Genomic DNA, 19685 nt, shown 5'->3' with positions numbered 1-19685 from the left:
TTGGAGGTGAACATGCTGGATGTGGAGGTCCTGGGCTGGTGTGGTTACACGTGGTCTGCGGTTGTGAGGCTGGTTGGATGTACTGCAAAATTCTCTGAAACGCCTTTGGAGACGGTTTATGGTAGAGAAATGAACATTCAATACACGAGAAACAGCTCTGGTTGACATTCCTGCTGTCAGCATGCCAATTGCACGCTCCCTCAAATCTTGCAACATCTGTGGCATTGTGCTGTGTGATAAAACTGCACCTTTCATAAAACTCCACCTTTCAGAGTGGCCTTTTATTGTGGGCAGTCTAAGGCACACCTGTGCACTAATCATGGTGTCTAATCAGCATCTTGATATGGCTCACCTGTGAGGTGGGATGGATTATCTCAGCAAAGGAGAAGTGCTCACTATCACAGATTTAGACTGGTTTGTGAACAATATTTGAGGGAAATGGTGATATTGTGTATGTGGAAAAAGTTTTAGATCTTTGAGTTCATCTCATACAAAATGGGAGCAAAACCAAAAGTGTTGCGTTTATATTTTTGTTGAGTGTATTTGTGCATTAACTATTAAGAAATTAGTAATTTTTATGCACAGTCCCTCTGTTTTCAGAGCCCTGGAGAAACTGTACAAACTCAATATCAGGATCATTTTTAATACAAATAACTTTTTTTTAGCCAGTTTTCTTTAGACAAGTCAGGAAATGGATGCATGAACATTTTCAAGTCACTAAATAATCTTGGGCTTCATTTGCACATTGTAAATATGTCTGGAGTCAGCAATTCTCACAAAATTGAGTGTCCGTGTAAGAATAAGGGTCAGTGAGGGAAGCCACCCATGACACCTCTGTAGGACTTCCAGGTTTCTGTGGCTGTGACATTAGAGACTGTCCATTGTTACTTTTGTCTGTTGCACCATACAGCTTCATGGCGGAGAGGTGCAGGAAAGGATTTTTCTTGGGGGCACAGACACAAAAAATGAAACTTGATCTATGCTTTGCTGCAAGGCACATGGGAGAATTGAGCCTAGATTAAATTTGCTTTTCATACATGAAAACCCTTTTCCCTATTCCATAAACCTGTGACGCAACAGGTAACACCCTCTGCTGTGAAGATAGGGCCCTGAGGCTTCTCTGGATGACACAGTGCTGCTCAGTATGTTTGTTGTAATCACTTAAGAATATTTAATTAGCAGTAATAATTTTATTCATGAAGTCAAATATGTATTTGCTTAAAATAAACAATCATTTTGTGTTAGATCATGTTAAATGAGCACAAAGCCATTTATAAATGGTCTCTATGTGTTGTACTAAGACACAAAGAAGCAGTCAGGTATTCATGCACTGATCTGCTGGTTTGTCAGCTGAGCCACAAGCTCTGATGATGCTGTAACTAAACATATTTCAACTATTTTGTTTCCCTTACGGTCAAAATTTGGGACAAAGGCTGACTCTTCACATTCATAAGATGAAATTACTATTATTATTATTATTATTACTATTATTATTATTATCATTATTATCATTATTATCATTATTATTATTATTATTATTATTATTATTATTATTATTATTATTATTATTATTATTATTATTATTTCCTCCCTTAGTTTATTGAAGCAGACTCAGGTGGTTTAAACACTGCATTTATGTGAACACAGTTACTATGTACAGAAAGAACATTCCTCTGGGACAAATATGCAGATATTACAGCATGTTGTTCTAAAACTGGGATGTGGATAAATCCCTGTGTGGCAAAGTGTCCATTAAAAGGACATTAAGCCCAAACACGCTCTTGTCCCATCCCCATCAGAAGTGCCAAATCTGCTGTCACCTTTCTATGAATGTTGTGTTTTTCTACTTAAAAATGCCATGCTTTGTGTACTATATGTCACAATGGAGTATCAGTTGCATCTGTCCAAAAAACACATTATGAGGAGAAAGTAGTAAGTCCCATATAGTCCCTGGGGCCACTTGGTGTCAGTGCTTATCTCTGGATTCTCCACGTCAATTTTTCAATTTCAATTTATTTTCATTCATACAGCACCAAATCACAACAAAGGTGCCTCAAGGCGCTTCACACAAGTAAGGTCTAACCTTACCAACCCCTAGCAGATGAGAGTCTATGATTCCTCCATGGGAAGGTAGGCCAAAGCAGGTTATTTCCAGAGCTGGGGCCAATATCTATTTAGGAAGACGAAATGAAGAGGGCAAAAAACATTTGTAAGTCACGCCAGTCTATAAGTCACATTTATTTTTGAAACACGGTGCTAATGCTTCATGTTGCAAGAAGCAAAACTAATCAGCACATTATTTATTTATAACACAAACATTGCATTAGTGAGCACAAGTTAACGGGCTAATTAATGTTATTATAAGTAAGAGAGACTTATTGGTGCCGATGTGTATCTCTGGATTCTGTAGCATTAAGCAAATGAGAGTCTACGACTCCCCCTGGATGGGATGCCAGTCTGACACAGGTTACTTCCCCAGCCAAGGCCAGTACCTATTTACAGCTGGGTGGACTGAGACAATGTAGATTCACTGTCTTTTTCTAGGGTGTAGACAGGTAGCAAGAGCAGGATTCAAACCCAGGTCTACATACTGGCAGGCGAGCTCCATGTTTCACAGCTACGTGCTCTAAATGTTATTTATATGAGACACAAAAAGAGTAAACTGCTTCTTATCACCACTGAACACACAAAAATCTCGAAGAAGATGCTAAATGTGTGCATGAAAATTCAGTAAGGTGCATCTTCTATAATACATTCCAATTCTAAGGTCGAACTCTACTAGTGTATACTAAGGTATATCTAAATATCTAAAAAAATAAAAAAGAAGAAGAGTAGAATAGCAGAGTAGAACAGAGTAGAGTAGAGCCACTTAGGTGCCTGGTCTTGAGAACCAGGGATGTAGGTTCAAAAGCTTTTTTATCCCATGGGAACTCTCCCTACCCACCCAAGCGGCTCAATAAAATGTTTATCTCACAAAAACTCATTTTTAAGTGATTATACATTTTAAAAACATTATAATTAGCCTTGCCTCACAGTAGGAGTGGTGGACAAGTGGTTAGTGCCCTTTGTTTCAGTGTGGAAGGCTCCCGGTACACCCATGCCGGTTTCTCCATGACTCAGTCACACATCCGGGCACTGCGTCTGTGAGGTTTTAGCAACGTGCTTAGCAACGCTGGCGACTGAAATGACGCAGAAGCAAACTGGAAGTGACGCTCTTCGACTGAATTTTTTTATTTATTTTTTTTTGCTGCAACCGAATCAATTGTTCCCCAACATTATTTTAGATCACATCATGTGACCTTTGGTTCTAGGGGTCCATAAAGTGGATTACGCAGACACTGATCTGACACAGAAGCAAACTGGAAGTGATGTTGTTGCAAACGGGTCCTCATGGGGGATATGAAACGGATGGCATGGCCATTCAAAATGGCGGCGCCCATGGTTCTAGGGGTCCTCAATTGCGGATGACGCAGATGGCCTCACTTGATGTTTGTGATAATGCAACACTAAAGCACATTAGCCACATGCTGCCAAGTGAATGTCGCATAGACTGTATGTATATATGGAATGTCAATGCCATGCTGGTGATTACAGTGTTGTGGTCTGATTGTCCCCCTAAAAATCAGTCCGCTTTTGCATACTGCGCATGGGTCATTCCGAAGCAATTCACCGATTATCGACTCGTTTCTGGTTTAAACTTCACTCCAGTTATCATCTGTCTCATCGACAGATATCTGAAGCTTTTGTACAACAATCATTTCCATATACAGTAGTGTTCAGAATAATAGTAGTGCTATGTGAATAAAAAGATGAATCCAGGTTTTGAGTATATTTCTTACTGTCACATGGGAAACAAGGTACCAGTAGATTCAGTAGATTTTCACAAATCCAACAAGACCAAGCATTCATGATATGCACACTCTTAAGGCTATGAAATTGGGCTATTAGTAAAAAAAAAAAGTAAAAAAAGGGGGTGTTCACAATAATAGTAGCATCTGCTGTTGACGCTACAAACTCAAAACTATTATGTTCAAACTGCTTTTTTAGCAATCCTGTGAATCATTAAACTAGTATTTAGTTGTATAACCACAGTTTTTCATGATTTCTTCACATCTGTGAGGCATTAATTTTGTTGGTTTGGAACCAAGATTTTGCTGGTTTACTAGTGTGCTTGGGGTCATTGTCTTGTTGAAACACCCATTTCAAGGGCATGTCCTCTTCAGCATAAGGCAACATGACTTCAAGTATTTTGACATATCCAAACTGATCCATGATACCTAGTATGCGATATATAGGCCCAACACCATAGTAGGAGAAACATGCCCATATCATGATGCTTGCACCACCATGCTTCACTGTCTTCACTGTGAACTGTGGCTTGAATTCAGAGTTTGGGGGTCGTCTCACAAACTGTCTGCGGCCCTTGGGCCCAAAAAGAACAATTTTACTCTCATCAGTCCACAAAATATTCCTCCATTTCTCTTTAGGCCAGTTGATGTGTTCTTTGGCAAATTGTAACCTCTTCTGCACATGTCTTTTATTTGACAGAGGGACTTTGTGGGGGATTCTTGCAAATAAATTAGCTTCACACAGGCGTCTTCTAACTGTCACAGTAATTACAGGTAACTCCAGACTGTCTTTGATCATCCTGGAGCTGATCAATGGGTGAGCCTTTGCCATTCTGGTTATTCTTATATCCATTTTGATGGTTGTTTTCCGTTTTTTTCCACGCGTCTGTTTTTTTTTTTTGTCCACTTTACAGCATTGGAGATCATTGTAGATGAACAGCCTATAATTTTTTGCACCTGCGTATAAGTTTTCCCCTCTCCAATCAACTTTTTAATCAAACTACGCTGTTCTTCTTAACAATGTCTTGAATGTCCCATTTTCCTCAGTCTTTCAAAGAGAAAAGCATGTTCAACAGGTGCTGGCTTCATCCTTAAATAGGGGACACCTGATTCACACCTGTTTGTTCCACAAAATTGACGAACTCACTGACTGAATGCCACACTACTGTTATTGTGAACACCCCCTTTTCTACTTTTTTTTTTTTTTTTTACTAATAGCCCAATTTCATAGCCTTAAGAGTGTGCATAAGATGGGGGACCGATCAGAGCGCAACACCAGCACGTCTGAGTCTGACTCTGAATCTGGCACTCTTCACCCAAACCGATCAAAGGGAATAATGTAATTATTAATCATCAGATGACAAAATAAAACCTCTTAAATCATTCTAAAGTCAGTTTTAAGCAGAAATGAGGCAATAATCTGTGAATCGCTGCTGTCACTCGAAATGATGCGTGCGCAGTGAAGGCAGGGGACTGATTTGTCAGGGGGACTGTTCAGTCTGCGACACCGGAAGTGCTTTTGACAGCAACCCCCCCAGATGTTGACAACACAATGTGTTCTGGAACGATTTTTCCAATATGCAGTTGGCTGAATTATCCATCCATCCATCCATCCATCCATCCATCCATCCATCCATCCATCCATCCATCCATCCATCCATCCATCCATCCATCCATCCATCCATCCATCCATCCATCCATCCATCCATCCATCCATCCATCCATCCATCCATCCATCCATCCATCCATCGTCAGCAAACCTGCCCCTGTTGGCCATTAGAAGGACTTTCCCTCTTTCATGATATAAGGCAGACTCATTCTCCTTTTTACTGCTGGACAGTTTCAAGTTTTCACTGATCTGTCCTACTTTTGTCTTTTGTTTTTTGAGTCTATTCTGCATTTCATGTCCTTCACTAGCTCAGATATGAGGCAAGAATGGCCCGTTTGTCTTCGCTGTCAGCAGGAGAATTTTCACATTTTAAGGGCAGTAAATGGTGTGATGTCTTTCAGTAAAAACAGAGCGCACACACACACACACACACACACACACACACACACACACACACACACACACACACACACACACACACACACACACACACACACACACACACACACACACACACACACACACACACACACACACACACACACACACAATGAAGTCCTTTAAATGTCATCTTGAAGGCAAAGATGAGAAAGCTGTAGGCTAACGGCATCTCACATGAGTGTCGGCTGAGGTTCAGAAGAATCTTCTGACCTGCTGCTTGCTCTCCTTCTGTGCGGCCTCTCCGGCGATCATGTGTTTCAAACTCGTGAATGAGATTTGAGGCCCAGACTCTTATTTACAGAAAGGTTTGATTGTGATCTGCAGAGTGAACTGTACGTGTCTTTAACTGTACCTAACATTATGCAAGGAAAAACCTTGAATATTTACACGTAAGGGTGTGTTTTGTTTATTATAGCGTCAAGAATTTTGTATTAGGATGTTCAGCTGTGATTTATAAAGCCTTTTAAAATGATTATGCTCGAACCTGACATTTGTTAAACCAGCAGTATTTTTGATTGTCAAATCAGTCACGTTGCTTTGGCACAGCTTTTACGCCCTTCCTGACACAACCCCAGCCTGATACTGCACAAAACACTGGGTTGCACAACACACTGTTGACTAACTCAGTGTATGTGAATACAGTACCAGTTATTCATTTAGATTCTTTTTTTTTTAATTTCTTGGTTGCAGTGTTTAATTGATCAACCTGACACATGTAATAAACTATTTTCACACTGGTCACCTGCATTTCTCAGCAGGTCTGCCAGCAGAATGAGGTTAGGATGACCCATTCAACTAGCACACAGACTCAGAAATACAGTCATAAATTAATGTAACAATACTTAAATATATAAATGAATAACTATAAAAATATATAAAATATATAAATACATAAATAAATAACTGCAGCAAGACACTGACATAAAAATTAGAAATGAATGAATGAATGTAGCAACATATAAATGTAGAGCTACAAAAATAAATGTATAAACAAATAAATAAATATAGCAGCACATTAATATAAAAATGTAGAAATGCATAAATAAATGTAGGCATAAATAATTGATTGACAAAATAAATAAATATAAAAAAACATCAGTAAATAAATAAATAAATAAATGATGAAATACCTAAATACAGAAATGCACAAATTAATGTAGAAATATAGAAATAAATAAATGTATAAATACATTGATACATAAATGCTGAAACACCTAAATAAATGAATGAATGAATTTTGAAATGCATATGTAAATGTAGATATAAATAATATAAATGTCACAACACAAAGGCAGAAATACAGAAATAAATGTATAAATACATCAATAAATAAATGTTGAAATACCCAAGTATCTAACTGAATATGTTTAGAAATACAGAAAAAAAAAAATGAATGTAGTAAGATATAAATGTAGAAATACATAAATAATTGTACAAATAAATAAATAAATGTAGAAAAACTGAAATAGCTTAAATAATCATTCATATGTGGAAATGTGCAAATACACTCCAGACAAAATTTTTTTAATATGCCCCTTTTCATGAGTAAAATGGATGTATTTTGGTTATTTCTATATTTATCCAACCTCACTGATTGCTTTATTTATACTTATCTCATTTTTCATCCTCCATACTGTAATAATAACATGGTGTAACATTCATTTTGACTTTGCTGAGTTCATACACTGGAGCTGGTTGGGGATTTGATGATGGGCCTAAATGTGCTGCAGCTGTAATAAATCACCTTCTGTTTTTGTGCAACTCCCAACACAGACAGCTACTTCAGCCTTTCTATTTTTGTCGGCCATATTTTCTCTGGCCTGGAATCAAAGGGTGCCGGGGTCATTCACAGAGGCCCGTGAGACGTGAGTCAGGCAGGTTATTGGAAGTGTCTGGCCCAGAGGTGGGACAAAGTCACTGTCAAGTCATTCTCAAGTCATCAATCTGCAAGTTCTAAGTCAAGTCTCAAGTCAGCTTGCAAACAATTGGTGGTCATTATGACTTGAGACTTGACTTGTGACTTGCAGATTGATGACTTGAGAAAGACTTGATGGTGACTTCATCCCACCCCTGGTCTGGTCCACCTCCAATAACCTCGTCTGGTTTTCACACAACCAATAACCTTAAACCCAGTTAACAACCAAATTCTTACAGTAATACTGTACATTCGTCAAGAATGAAATAAAATCATCAGCGTTTATTTATTTGTCTGTCTGTTAGCAGGATTTTGTCAAAACTACTGCAGGGATTCTACTGCAAAGTTTTCACCACAGATAGATATTAGGCCATGGAAGACTTAATTTTGGAGATGATCTGGATCTGGAGCCAGATTCTGGATCAAAATTTCACTTTATATAGGCTTTGAAGGATTACGTCAAAACTACTTCACATATTCTAACCAAATGTGCACCACAGATAGATATTAGGGCATGAAAGAATCCACTTAATTTTGGAGGTGATCTGGATCCAGATTCTGGATCAAGATTTCACTTTATATAGGCTTTGAAGGATTACGTCAAAACTACTTCAGAGATTTTCACTAAATTTGCACCACAGATAGATATTAGGACATGGAAGGCTCCACTGAATTTTGGAGGTGAGCCAGATCCTGATTGGCGGACGTCAGAAATCTCTGATTGCTCTTGTATTACAACCCCTGGTAAAAATTATGGAATCACCGGCCTCGGAGGATGTTCATTCAGTTGTTTAATTTTGTAGAAAAAAATCAGATCACAGACATGACACAAAACCAAAGTAATTTCAAATGGCAACTTTCTGGCTTTAAGAAACACTATAAGAAATCAGGAAAAATAATCGTGGCAGTCAGTAACGGTTACTTTTTTAGACCAAGCAGAGGGAAAAAATATGGAATCACTCAATTCTGAGGAAAAAATTATGTAATCATGAAAAACAAAAGAACGCTCCAACACATCACTAGTATTTTGTTGCACCACCTCTGGCTTTTATAACAGCTTGCAGTCTCTGAGGCATGAACTTAATGAGTGACAAACAGTATTCTTCATCAATCTGGCTACAACTTTCTCTGATTGCTGTTGCCAGATCAGCTTTGCAGGTTGGAGCCTTGTCATGGACCATTTTCTTCAACTTCCACCAAAGATTTTCAATTGGATTAAGATCCGGACTATTTGCAGGCCATGACATTGACCCTATGTGTCTTTTTGCAAGGAATGTTTTCACAGTTTTTGCTCTATGGCAAGATGCATTATCATCTTGAAAAATGATTTCATCATCCCCAAACATCCTTTCAATTGATGGGATAAGAAAAGTGTCCAAAATATCAACGTAAACTTGTGCATTTATTGATGATGTAATGACAGCCATCTCCCCAGTGCCTTTACCTGACATGCAGCCCCATATCATCCAAGCCATCACTTGACCCAGCTATCCTAGCTAATTATAGGCCAATCTCCAACCTTCCTTTTCTCTCACAAATTCTTGAAAGGGTAGTTGTAAAACAGCTAACTGATCATCTGCAGAGGAATGGTCTATTTGAAGAGTTTCAGTCAGGTTTTAGAATTCATCATAGTACAGAAACAGCATTAGTGAAGGTTACAAATGATCTTCTTATGGCCTCGGACAGTGGACTCATCTCTGTGCTTGTTCTGTTAGACCTCAGTGCTGCTTTTGATACTGTTGACCATGAAATTTTATTACAGAGATTAGAGCATGCCATAGGTATTAAAGGCACTGCGCTGCGGTGGTTTGAATCATATTTGTCTAATAGATTACAATTTGTTCATGTAAATGGGGAATCTTCTTCACAGACTAAAGTTAATTATGGAGTTCCACAAGGTTCTGTGCTAGGACCAATTTTATTCACTTTATACATGCTTCCCTTAGGCAGTATTATTAGATGGTATTGCTTAAATTTTTATTGTTACGCAGATGATACCCAGCTTTATCTATCCATGAAGCCAGAGGACACACACCAATTAGCTAAACTGCAGGATTGTCTTACAGACATAAAGACATGGATGACCTCTAATTTCCTGCTTTTAAACTCAGATAAAACTGAAGTTATTGTACTTGGCCCCACAAATCTTAGAAACATGGTGTCTAACCAGATCCTTACTCTGGATGGCATTACCCTGACCTCTAGTAATACTGTGAGAAATCTTGGAGTCATTTTTGATCAGGATATGTCATTCAAAGCGCATATTAAACAAATATGTAGGACTGCTTTTTTGCATTTACGCAATATCTCTAAAATCAGAAAGGTCTTGTCTCAGAGTAATGCTGAAAAACTAATTCATGCATTTATTTCCTCTAGGCTGGACTATTGTAATTCATTATTATCAGGTTGTCCTAAAAGTTCCCTAAAAAGCCTTCAGTTAATTCAAAATGCTGCAGCTAGAGTACTGACGGGGACTAGAAGGAGAGAGCATATCTCACCCATATTGGCCTCTCTTCATTGGCTTCCTGTTAATTCTAGAATAGAATTTAAAATTCTTCTTCTTACTTATAAGGTTCTGAATAATCAGGTCCCATCTTACCTTAGGGACCTCGTAGTACCATATCACCCCAATAGAGCGCGTCACTCTCAGACTGCAGGCTTACTTGTAGTTCCTAGGGTTTGTAAGAGTAGAATGGGAGGCAGAGCCTTCAGCTTTCAGGCTCCTCTCCTGTGGAACCAGCTCCCAATTCAGATCAGGGAGACAGACACCCTCTCTACTTTTAAGATTAGGCTTAAAACTTTCCTTTTTGCTAAAGCTTATAGTTAGGGCTGGATCAGGTGACCCTGAACCATCCCTTAGTTATGCTGCTATAGACGTAGACTGCTGGGGGGTTCCCATGATGCACTGTTTCTTTCTCTTTTTGCTCTGTATGCACCACTCTGCATTTAATCATTAGTGATCGATCTCTGCTCTCCTCCACAGCATGTCTTTTTCCTGGTTCTCTCCCTCAGCCCCAACCAGTCCCAGTAGAAGACTGCCCCTGTTAAAAGGGAGTTTTTCCTTCCCACTGTAGCCAAGTGCTTGCTCACAGGGGGTCGTTTTGACCGTTGGGGTTTTACATAATTATTGTATGGCCTTGCCTTACAGTATAAAGCGCCTTGGGGCAACTGTTTGTTGTGATTTGGCGCTATATAAAAAAATTGATTGATTGATTGATATCATCAATGACTGTGGAAATTTACATGTTCTCTTCAGGCAGTCATCTTTATAAATCTCATTGGAACGGCACCAAACAAAACAATGTTCCAGCATCATCACCTTGCCCAATGCAGATTCAAGATTCATCACTGAATATGACTTTCATCCAGTCATCCACAGTCCACAATTGCTTTTCCTTAGCCCACTGTAAGCTTGTTTTTTCTGTTTAGGTGTTAATGATGGCTTTCGTTTAGCTTTTCTGTATGTAAATCCCATTTCCTTTAGGTGGTTTCTTACAGTTCGGTCACAGACGTTGACTCCAGTTTCCTCCCATTCATTCCTCATTTGTTTTGTTGTGCATTTTCGATTTTTGAGACATATTGCTTTAAGTTTTCTGTCTTGATGCTTTGATGTCTTCCTTGGTCTACCAGTATGTTTGCCTTTAACAACCTTCCCATGTTGTTTGTATTTGGTCCAGAGTTTAGACACAGCTGACTGTGAACAACCAACATCTTTTGCAACATTGCGTGATGATTTACCCTCTTTTAAGAGTTTGATAATCCTCTCCTTTGTTTCAATTGACATCTCTCATGTTGGAGCCATGATTCATGTCAGTCCACTTGGTGCAACAGCTCTCCAAGGTGTGATCACTCCTTTTTAGATGCAGACTAACAAGCAGATCTGATTTGATGCAGGTGTTAGTTTTGGGGATGAAAATTTACAGGGTGATTCCATAATTTTTTCCTCAGAATTGAGTGAGTCCATATTTTTTTCCCTCTGCTTGGTCTAAAAAAGTAACCATTACTGACTGCCACAGTTTTTTTCTTGATTTCCTATAGTGTTTCTTAAAGATTTCTTAAGTTTCTTAAATCTCAATACAACTTGTCAGTACAAAGAATATTAAATAGCTTACATTGCAAATTCTGATTTTTTGTTCAGTGATCACAGTGAGATCAGTAATGTCCAGTTTTTACAGCCTGTGTAGCTGATCTTCCTGCAATGGAAAGCAAACATGAATTTTCTTCTTCAATAAATTTGTTTTCTGTGTCTTTGCTTATATGTGTGTATGTGTGTGTGTATGTGTGTGTGACTGCCTTCCAGGTCAGGAAAGGTTTGGAAACATGACCCGCGTGTACTACCGTGAAGCGATGGGCGCCTTCATTGTGTTTGATGTCACAAGGCCCGCCTCCTTTGATGCTGTCACCAAATGGAAAGAGGACTTGGATTCCAAAGTGAAGCTTGCGACTGTACTTTTGGCTAATAAATGCGACCAGGGTCGGGATTTTCTTACCAATAACGGAATAAAGATGGATCAGTTCTGCCAAGAGCACGGCTTTGTGGGATGGTACGAGACATCAGCTAAAGTAAGTCCATGGGATACACACACACACACACACACACACACACACACACACACACACACACACACACACACACACACACACACACACACACACACACACACACACACACACACACACACACACACGTGCATATGCAACATAATATAGGCACCAGGGGCCTCATGTACAAAGACTTGCGTGGATTTCCTACTGAAACATGGTGTATGCTAAAACCCAGAAACTGTCATATGCACAAAAATATCCAGCTGTATCAAAGTGTGCGTACGCATGGATCCAAGCATGTTCCGTTCGTACATCCCAATCAATGTGGAATTGAGCGCACATGCAGATATACCAAACTCCTCCCTTTCCACGCCCCTATATAAATATGCAAATTCTTGTAAATAGGCCCTGGGACCTGGGATTCCCCACTCCGTCAGATCAGTCAACATGAACACAGAAAAGAAATTAAACCGAGTGTGAGCTACAGATGATGGAAATAAAGTGGCGACATGCAGCGATAGTTTATTTGGTACCCAGTCAAACAGAATAAACATGAAAAGGAAAAAAAGTTAGTGGGACTGTGTGTGTGTGAGGCCATAAACACTGTGGGCTCAAAGCAGTGCACATACACTGAAGTAAAAAAAAAAAGAGGTGCGCCGCAGCGGACAGTGTGTGACATGCACAACTTTACACATGCGTTTATTGATTAAAAAATGAACACATGGACACAACTGGGGTCCTGCTAAAAAGTGCTGCAGCTCTAGTTACACCATCAAGAAACAAACAAATAAATAACAAAATACATTTGAACGCGTACATGCCCAAATGTGCCTGCGCTGGTTTCGTTCAGAACAATTACACAAATAAACTATTAGCAGCCACCCATCACACACCGTGCCAGCCTTGAGCCTGTTCTCAACCCAACCCACTGCATTTGCGTATCACATATGATTTGAACATTGATGGAATGAAAATGTTTCTTATTAACAAAAGCAAATTCATCATGTGATTGCACCTTTATAGTAATTTGTTTGTAGTCAATAGCTCCGATTGCATTAGGAAAACCAGCACTCACTGCAAATTGCTCTTTAATGTTGGAATGTGATGTACGTGGATGACATTCAGATGATTGCGATCAGCCAGCTCCCGCTGAAATACCCCTGTTGCCAGGAAGCCCAGTGTGGTCAGCACCTGTGTGGGCACAGACAATCCCTGGCTCCTCGGTCTACACTGGCTATTGCGCTCTAGGGCCGGCCGCACTTCTGTGCACAACTCCAGTAACACTGGCCTTGGTAATCGAAATCGGCTTATGAGCCGATTATCGTCATTTGCAAGTAAATCCTCATGTTCACTGAATACACACTTATGTCAGATTGCACCATTTGCAAGGTGCTCTAGCAATGCTAATGCAGCCATTGTTAAAGCTGTTTTACACATCACTTTGTATATGCTTTTATATCCACCCATATAGTTGCAAACATGTGGGTGTGTTAATTATACATAAGTGTGTCTTTGATGTGCACATCACTCTGATGACTTCTTGTTTTCACACTATTAACAGTTTCCCAGCATCACCTCTACATGAAACCAGTGAACCAATAGCTGTAGAAACATGCGTATGCCAGCCATGAACTTGGTGTAGTGCACTGCACATTTCCATGGTCATTTCTCTTTTGATACATCTGAACATTCAGGGGGAGACGGATGTACACCACGTTTTTGTGCGTATGCAGCCTTTGTACATGAGGCCCCAGGCTTTTCTGGTCTTTTAATGCTCCATGTTTATCTCCCTAACCACAATTTCCATGTGAATAAGAACTCCGTAATTGAGCACAAGAGTGCATTTTCAAAGCCAGATCACACAGAATATGCTCCAGAAAGCTACTTTCATCAGGTTTGGTGTAATTTATCGAGAACATCGAGGACTATTGAGTGAATCGGTTACCTCTTCAAAATCTACAGTCACAACCAAATTAGAAAATTGTGATCTTCTTACCTGAAGGGGAACAACAGCATTCTTCAAAAAACAACCATGAGTATCTCATATGTCTATCCAAGCTGTTTTGTAAGGACTGAATTTTACAAAATGAGATGAGATATAGCTGTGATAGTACACAAGCAATGAATGTTTGTGAGTGCAATGGTGAGAATATTTCATGAGATGAAAGATGGAACATTTCATGTTTCACAGAGTGAAATATTCTTTCCACTGCACAAATGAAAAAACATTCATTATTTGTTTTATATGGCGTCTAAAATAGATCCTTGTCATTTTATTAATTTATAAACAAGAGAAAAATGACTGGTCCTTTGACGTTAACATGTTCCAGACAGTCCAGCACAGACTTTAAATAGCAGTCCAATCCATTCCAAAATTGTTCTCTGTCAACTTGCAAAAACAGTCAGATATTTCAAAAACAATCCTGACGACGTAGTCCATACCTCATGCAGTGCATTAACGTCTTCCTGTACAGCGTCCTTGAATGAAAAAGTTGCTGAAATTAAACTGCCTTAATTATTCATTCAATTCTGAAAAATGTTATATATTAATGTGTATCAAATATGATCTCTTTTAACTTATGATTCTATTTAAATTTATAGAATTTAAGTGATACACAAGACTTCGGCAGTATTGGTAAAATTTGTAGTAAATGTCTATATGTACGAGGTCTATTAGATAAGAAACTGACACTTTTATTTTTTTTTTTAACTATATGGATTTGAATGACGTGCGATTACACCAATCATGCTTGAACCCTCGTGCGCATGCGTGAGTTTTTTCACGCGTGTCGGTGACGTCATTTCCCTGTGGGCAGGCCTTGAGTGAGATGTGGTTCAGCCCTCTCGGCTGAATTCCTTTGTTTCACATGCTGCTCGAGACGGCGCGCGTTGCTTTATCAAAATTTTTTATGGACCTGTGACGAATATCCGATTGGACACTATTCAAGAAATTTAGCTGGTTTTCGGTGAAAAGTTTAACGGCTGATGAGAGATTATGGGGTGTTTCTGTCGCTGTTGTTGTGTGTTGGGGGGTTTGGCTGGATGTTTTTGTGTTGTTTTCTTTTCTTTGCTCTCCAGGTGGTATGCAAACTGGTTTTTGTCTGTGGAGAAGGTGCTGGCAGAAGAGTCCTTCACCCTCATCAGCACGATTTGCAGCACCTGTGGATGATGCTCACGTGCAGACTTAAAGACTTTCAGCTGAAGCAGATAATGAGATGGCGTTCTGCATTTAAGCCATGAGTGATTCAAGCAGAATTGCCAGGAACTCGACCTTGTGACGTTCATTTGTGAGACGCTGAGGACCGCGCCTGGGTTTGACACATCGTGCCTGTGAAGGAGGACAGGTGAGGGACACATGCTGTCAGCACACATCAGAGGTGATTGATTGTCTGAATAAGTGTTAATAGTAATTTGGTATTTTGTTACGCAGTATATTTGAACATTGATGAGAATTGTGCAGCTCGCTTCTCACTGCCGTGGCGTACGGACTGATGATCCTCCACCTGTTGTGAGAAGCTGCTCATTTACATAAAGCTTAAATTCAGACCTGAATGTGTTGCTGATAGTGTGTGCCTTTGAAGGATATTAGTTGTAGCTGTTGACTTACCTTACCTCTTCTATCCTTCACAGAGAGTCAGTTTGTCGTGTCCACCTGGGGGGTGTTTGGGCGGTGAATGTGAGTCCAGAAGCGCCGGACTTCGATCCCTTTGGGCGCTGGAGAGCGCGCTGTCCTTCACTCCACCAGACAAACCCTATTTTATGTTGTACACTAAGTATTGCACAAGAGGGGAAAATAAAATTGTTTTGTTTTTGGAACCGCTTTCTGGTTATTTAGCGCTGGGTTCAGTCAATTTCAATCAAAATTTTGATTAAACAAAGCAGCAGTCTCTGAGCCATTCCTAAACAATGAAAAAATCGACGAGGGGGTGGGCGACTCCTCACTCAAAGACTGCCCACAGGCGAATGACGTAACCGACAGGCGTGAAAAAACTCTGGCATGCCCATGAGGGTTCAAGCATGTCTGATGTAAAACCCATATGGTTTTTGAAAAAAAATAATAAGGTCGGATACTTTTCTAACAGACCTCGTATATCTAAGCATCTTTCACTTGCCAATTCATGCTTTCATTATCAAATCTCTGCATTGAAAATGAAACAAAACACATAAAAACAGAATTAACTGCAATAGCATGAAAAATGGACCTCAATAGTAAGATGGAAAAAAATCCCTATTTTCACTGAACATATAGATTTATGGAAGTACAATGAAAATAAATTAATAAATTTTGATCTCATCACAAGTACATTTTTTTTATACCAAATACAACTGTCAAACAAACGGGTGCATTGGTGAATATGTGACTATTACTGCAACAAAATTATTTGCAAATATATGTGGAGAGTTGTGCAACTTCATTTTTGAGATTGTTTTTGTTCTTTGTGTTGTTTTAATTTGAGTTTGAACACTGCTGATTGGCATTCTCAGGATATATTTTTATATCCCTTACCTGTTTTATACAGTTCAATTACCTTTTCTTTGACAATTCTTTTGCTTTCCCTGTGACTCAGAAACCAGAAATGCCAGCGCAGCACTGGATGAAAGACGCAAGGGTCTGTCAGCAGCTCAGAAACTGAAACCTTTTATAGACCTTTTATAGACACACACACACATTATTACACAGTTGAGGATGGTTACCTTTTATAACCATTTCTGTTGTTAGTTTTTGTTGTCATTATGATTTAAAAACAATAAACACAGTTGTTTGACAAGAAATGGCTTCACACAGCCACTAACCATGAGTGAAGAAAAAGTTTTTGTTATCATTTGTATTCTCTGAAAAATGGTAAAAAAAAAAAAAAAAAAAAAAAAAAAAAAATCAAAGCTTCTACCAGGGTATGTAAACATTTGAGCACAACTGTACAATACGCAAACCTTTGCACAGCATTGGCTGTGCGCATGGCTGATATTGCAAATGCATTAAAATCCTGTATGTTCTTGTTCAATTTTGGTCCTTTGCCCCCATTTTGGGAAATGTAATTGCAAGCACTGTGTCATGTGCACGATTCTGCACAATGATTAGAAATCTCAGGAGCTTCAATAGAATTACTCCGAGATGAGTAATAATCCTGTAAAATGTACCTCTATTCAAAATACAATTTACACATTTTCCTTTGCCTGCAGCAACTATCTGTGCAGGAAATCAGATGGGAAATCTCTTGAGTTGTTCTTCTAAATCCCTTTTCAAAATAACAAACAGAGAACAGTACTATACAGTACTGAAAAAACTAAAATGTCAATTCTCCGACAGCATTAACTGGAAATAATTGAGAACAGTAATCACAGGGAAAGAATGATAAATACGGATAAAGAAAAATAAGAACTTAAGCTATTTTTCTCTTAAAGTTTCTTTATCTTGACTTGAGGGGAAAATGTTTTCAAAAGAACGTAGTAAACCAGAGAATGAACTGAGAGGATTTCCTTCATGGCGCCAGTCATGTGATGTTTTGGATCTGTCACTTGGTCACACAGTGAGCGCTGGTCTGTGAAGAATGCTAAGAACTGAACCTAAGGAATATACACACCCTGATTCATGCATTTGTTTCTTCTTCTCCCGGATCACTGCTGTAGTATTTGCGCCGCAGTTTCTCGTAATCAGCGCGAATAAGCTAATACTTGGTACCAATGGAAAGACTGATGTTGATGTTGTGTCTACAAACGACCACAAGCTCAACGGGATCCAGCTATCCTTGTGATCAGCAGAGGAATCAAAACATTTGGTGTCTGTGGTGTGCGCATGTTTTCTGACTCACTCATTCCTGCTAGTTTGAAAGTAACAATCTCTAAGACGTAGCAAAGGTGAGTTAGCCATTCGGTGTTTTTGGTTCTAGAGTGGGAAAATACTTACTTACTTGGGTAGAAAATGTCAGCGTGTTATGTCTTGCTATGTAATTGCTGCACTCATTTATCTCCGACGCGAAAATTTGCCGGTTGTGGATCATTGAAGCAGTAGCCTCGTGTCAGTATTTGTGAGCCATGTGTACTTTGAGGGTCATCTCAACATCACGAATGGGCATGAATGTGGGGGCTTTTACTTTTTTGATTCGGGAGAAATCTCATTTAATAAGTATAATTTATATCATTTTGTGTATCATTCTGCATTAGAAGGGCTCCAGCCAGATGCCAGGAATGACCCCAAAGTGACACAGAGTGTCGTGATCCAGAACCGGGCAAAGTGATCCATTTCCAGCAAATATTTGCACCACACATAATGTGGCTTCACACTTTAAGTAGAAGGGCTACACCATCCAGACTTCTTGAGCTAGATAACATCCAAATACCCAATACAACGATATGCAATAAAGGACGTTCAGTTGCATTATGGCTCCATATAGCAGGACTTTAAAAAAGGTGATCCGGAACTGGGCAATATATATATATATATATATATATATAATATATTATATATATATATATATATATATATATATATATATATCGCCACAGCAGATCGTTTCCATCTCACCCTGTCCTATCACCAACCACCTACATGTCCTCTCTCAGCACATCCATGAACCTCCTCTTTGGCCTCCCTCTTCTCCTCCTGCCTGGTGGCTCCATCCTCAGCATCCTTCGGCCTATATACCCTGGGTCCCTCCTCTGCACATGTCCAAACCATCTCAATCTCACCTCTCTGACGTTGTCTCCAAACCGTCCCACCTGAGCTGTCCCTCTGATATGTTCATTCCTAATCTTGTCCATTCTTGTCACTCCCAAAGAGAATCTCAACATCTTCAGCTCTGCCACCTCCAGCTCTGCCTCCTGTCTTTTTGTTAGTGCCACTGTCTCTAAACCATACAACATAGCTGGTCTCACTACTGTTTTAAACTTTTAAACTTTCCCCTTCACCCTTGCTGATATTCTTCAGTCACAAATCACTCCTGCCACCTTTCTCCACCCACTCCACCCTGCCTGCACTCTCTTCTTCACCTCTCTACCACACTCTCCATTACTTTGAACAGTTGACCCCAAATATTTAAACTCATCTACTTTCACCACTTCTTCTCCTTGTAACTGCACTATTCCACTGGGCTCCCTCTCATTCACACACATGTACTCAGTCTTGCTTCTACTGACTTTCATTCCCCTTCTCTCCAAAGCATATCTCCACTTCTCCAGACTAGACTCAACTTGCTCTCTACTCTCACTACAGATCACAATGTCATCTGCAAACATCATAGTCCATGGGGACTCCTGTCTGATCTCATCCGTCAACCTGTCCATCACCACTGCAAACAAGAAAGGACTCAGAGCTGATCCTTGGTGTACT

General features: G+C 39.5%; 1 protein-coding gene across 1 annotated transcript in view; it reads left to right on the top strand.

Moving 5' to 3' along the window:
- Nucleotides 1-19685, top strand: part of rab38a (RAB38a, member RAS oncogene family) — a 42565-nt gene that overhangs the window by 2900 nt on the left and 19980 nt on the right. Inside the window, exon 2 of the mRNA XM_034167746.1 lies at nucleotides 12114-12376. Within this exon, the coding sequence (XP_034023637.1) occupies nucleotides 12114-12376 (263 nt within the window). The remainder of the gene's footprint in view (nucleotides 1-12113; nucleotides 12377-19685) is intronic.

This window comes from Thalassophryne amazonica, chromosome 4 (assembly GCF_902500255.1).
Source record: "Thalassophryne amazonica chromosome 4, fThaAma1.1, whole genome shotgun sequence".
Classification (NCBI taxonomy): Eukaryota; Metazoa; Chordata; class Actinopteri; order Batrachoidiformes; family Batrachoididae; genus Thalassophryne; species Thalassophryne amazonica.
This window is presented reverse-complemented; position numbering and strand designations above follow the sequence as displayed.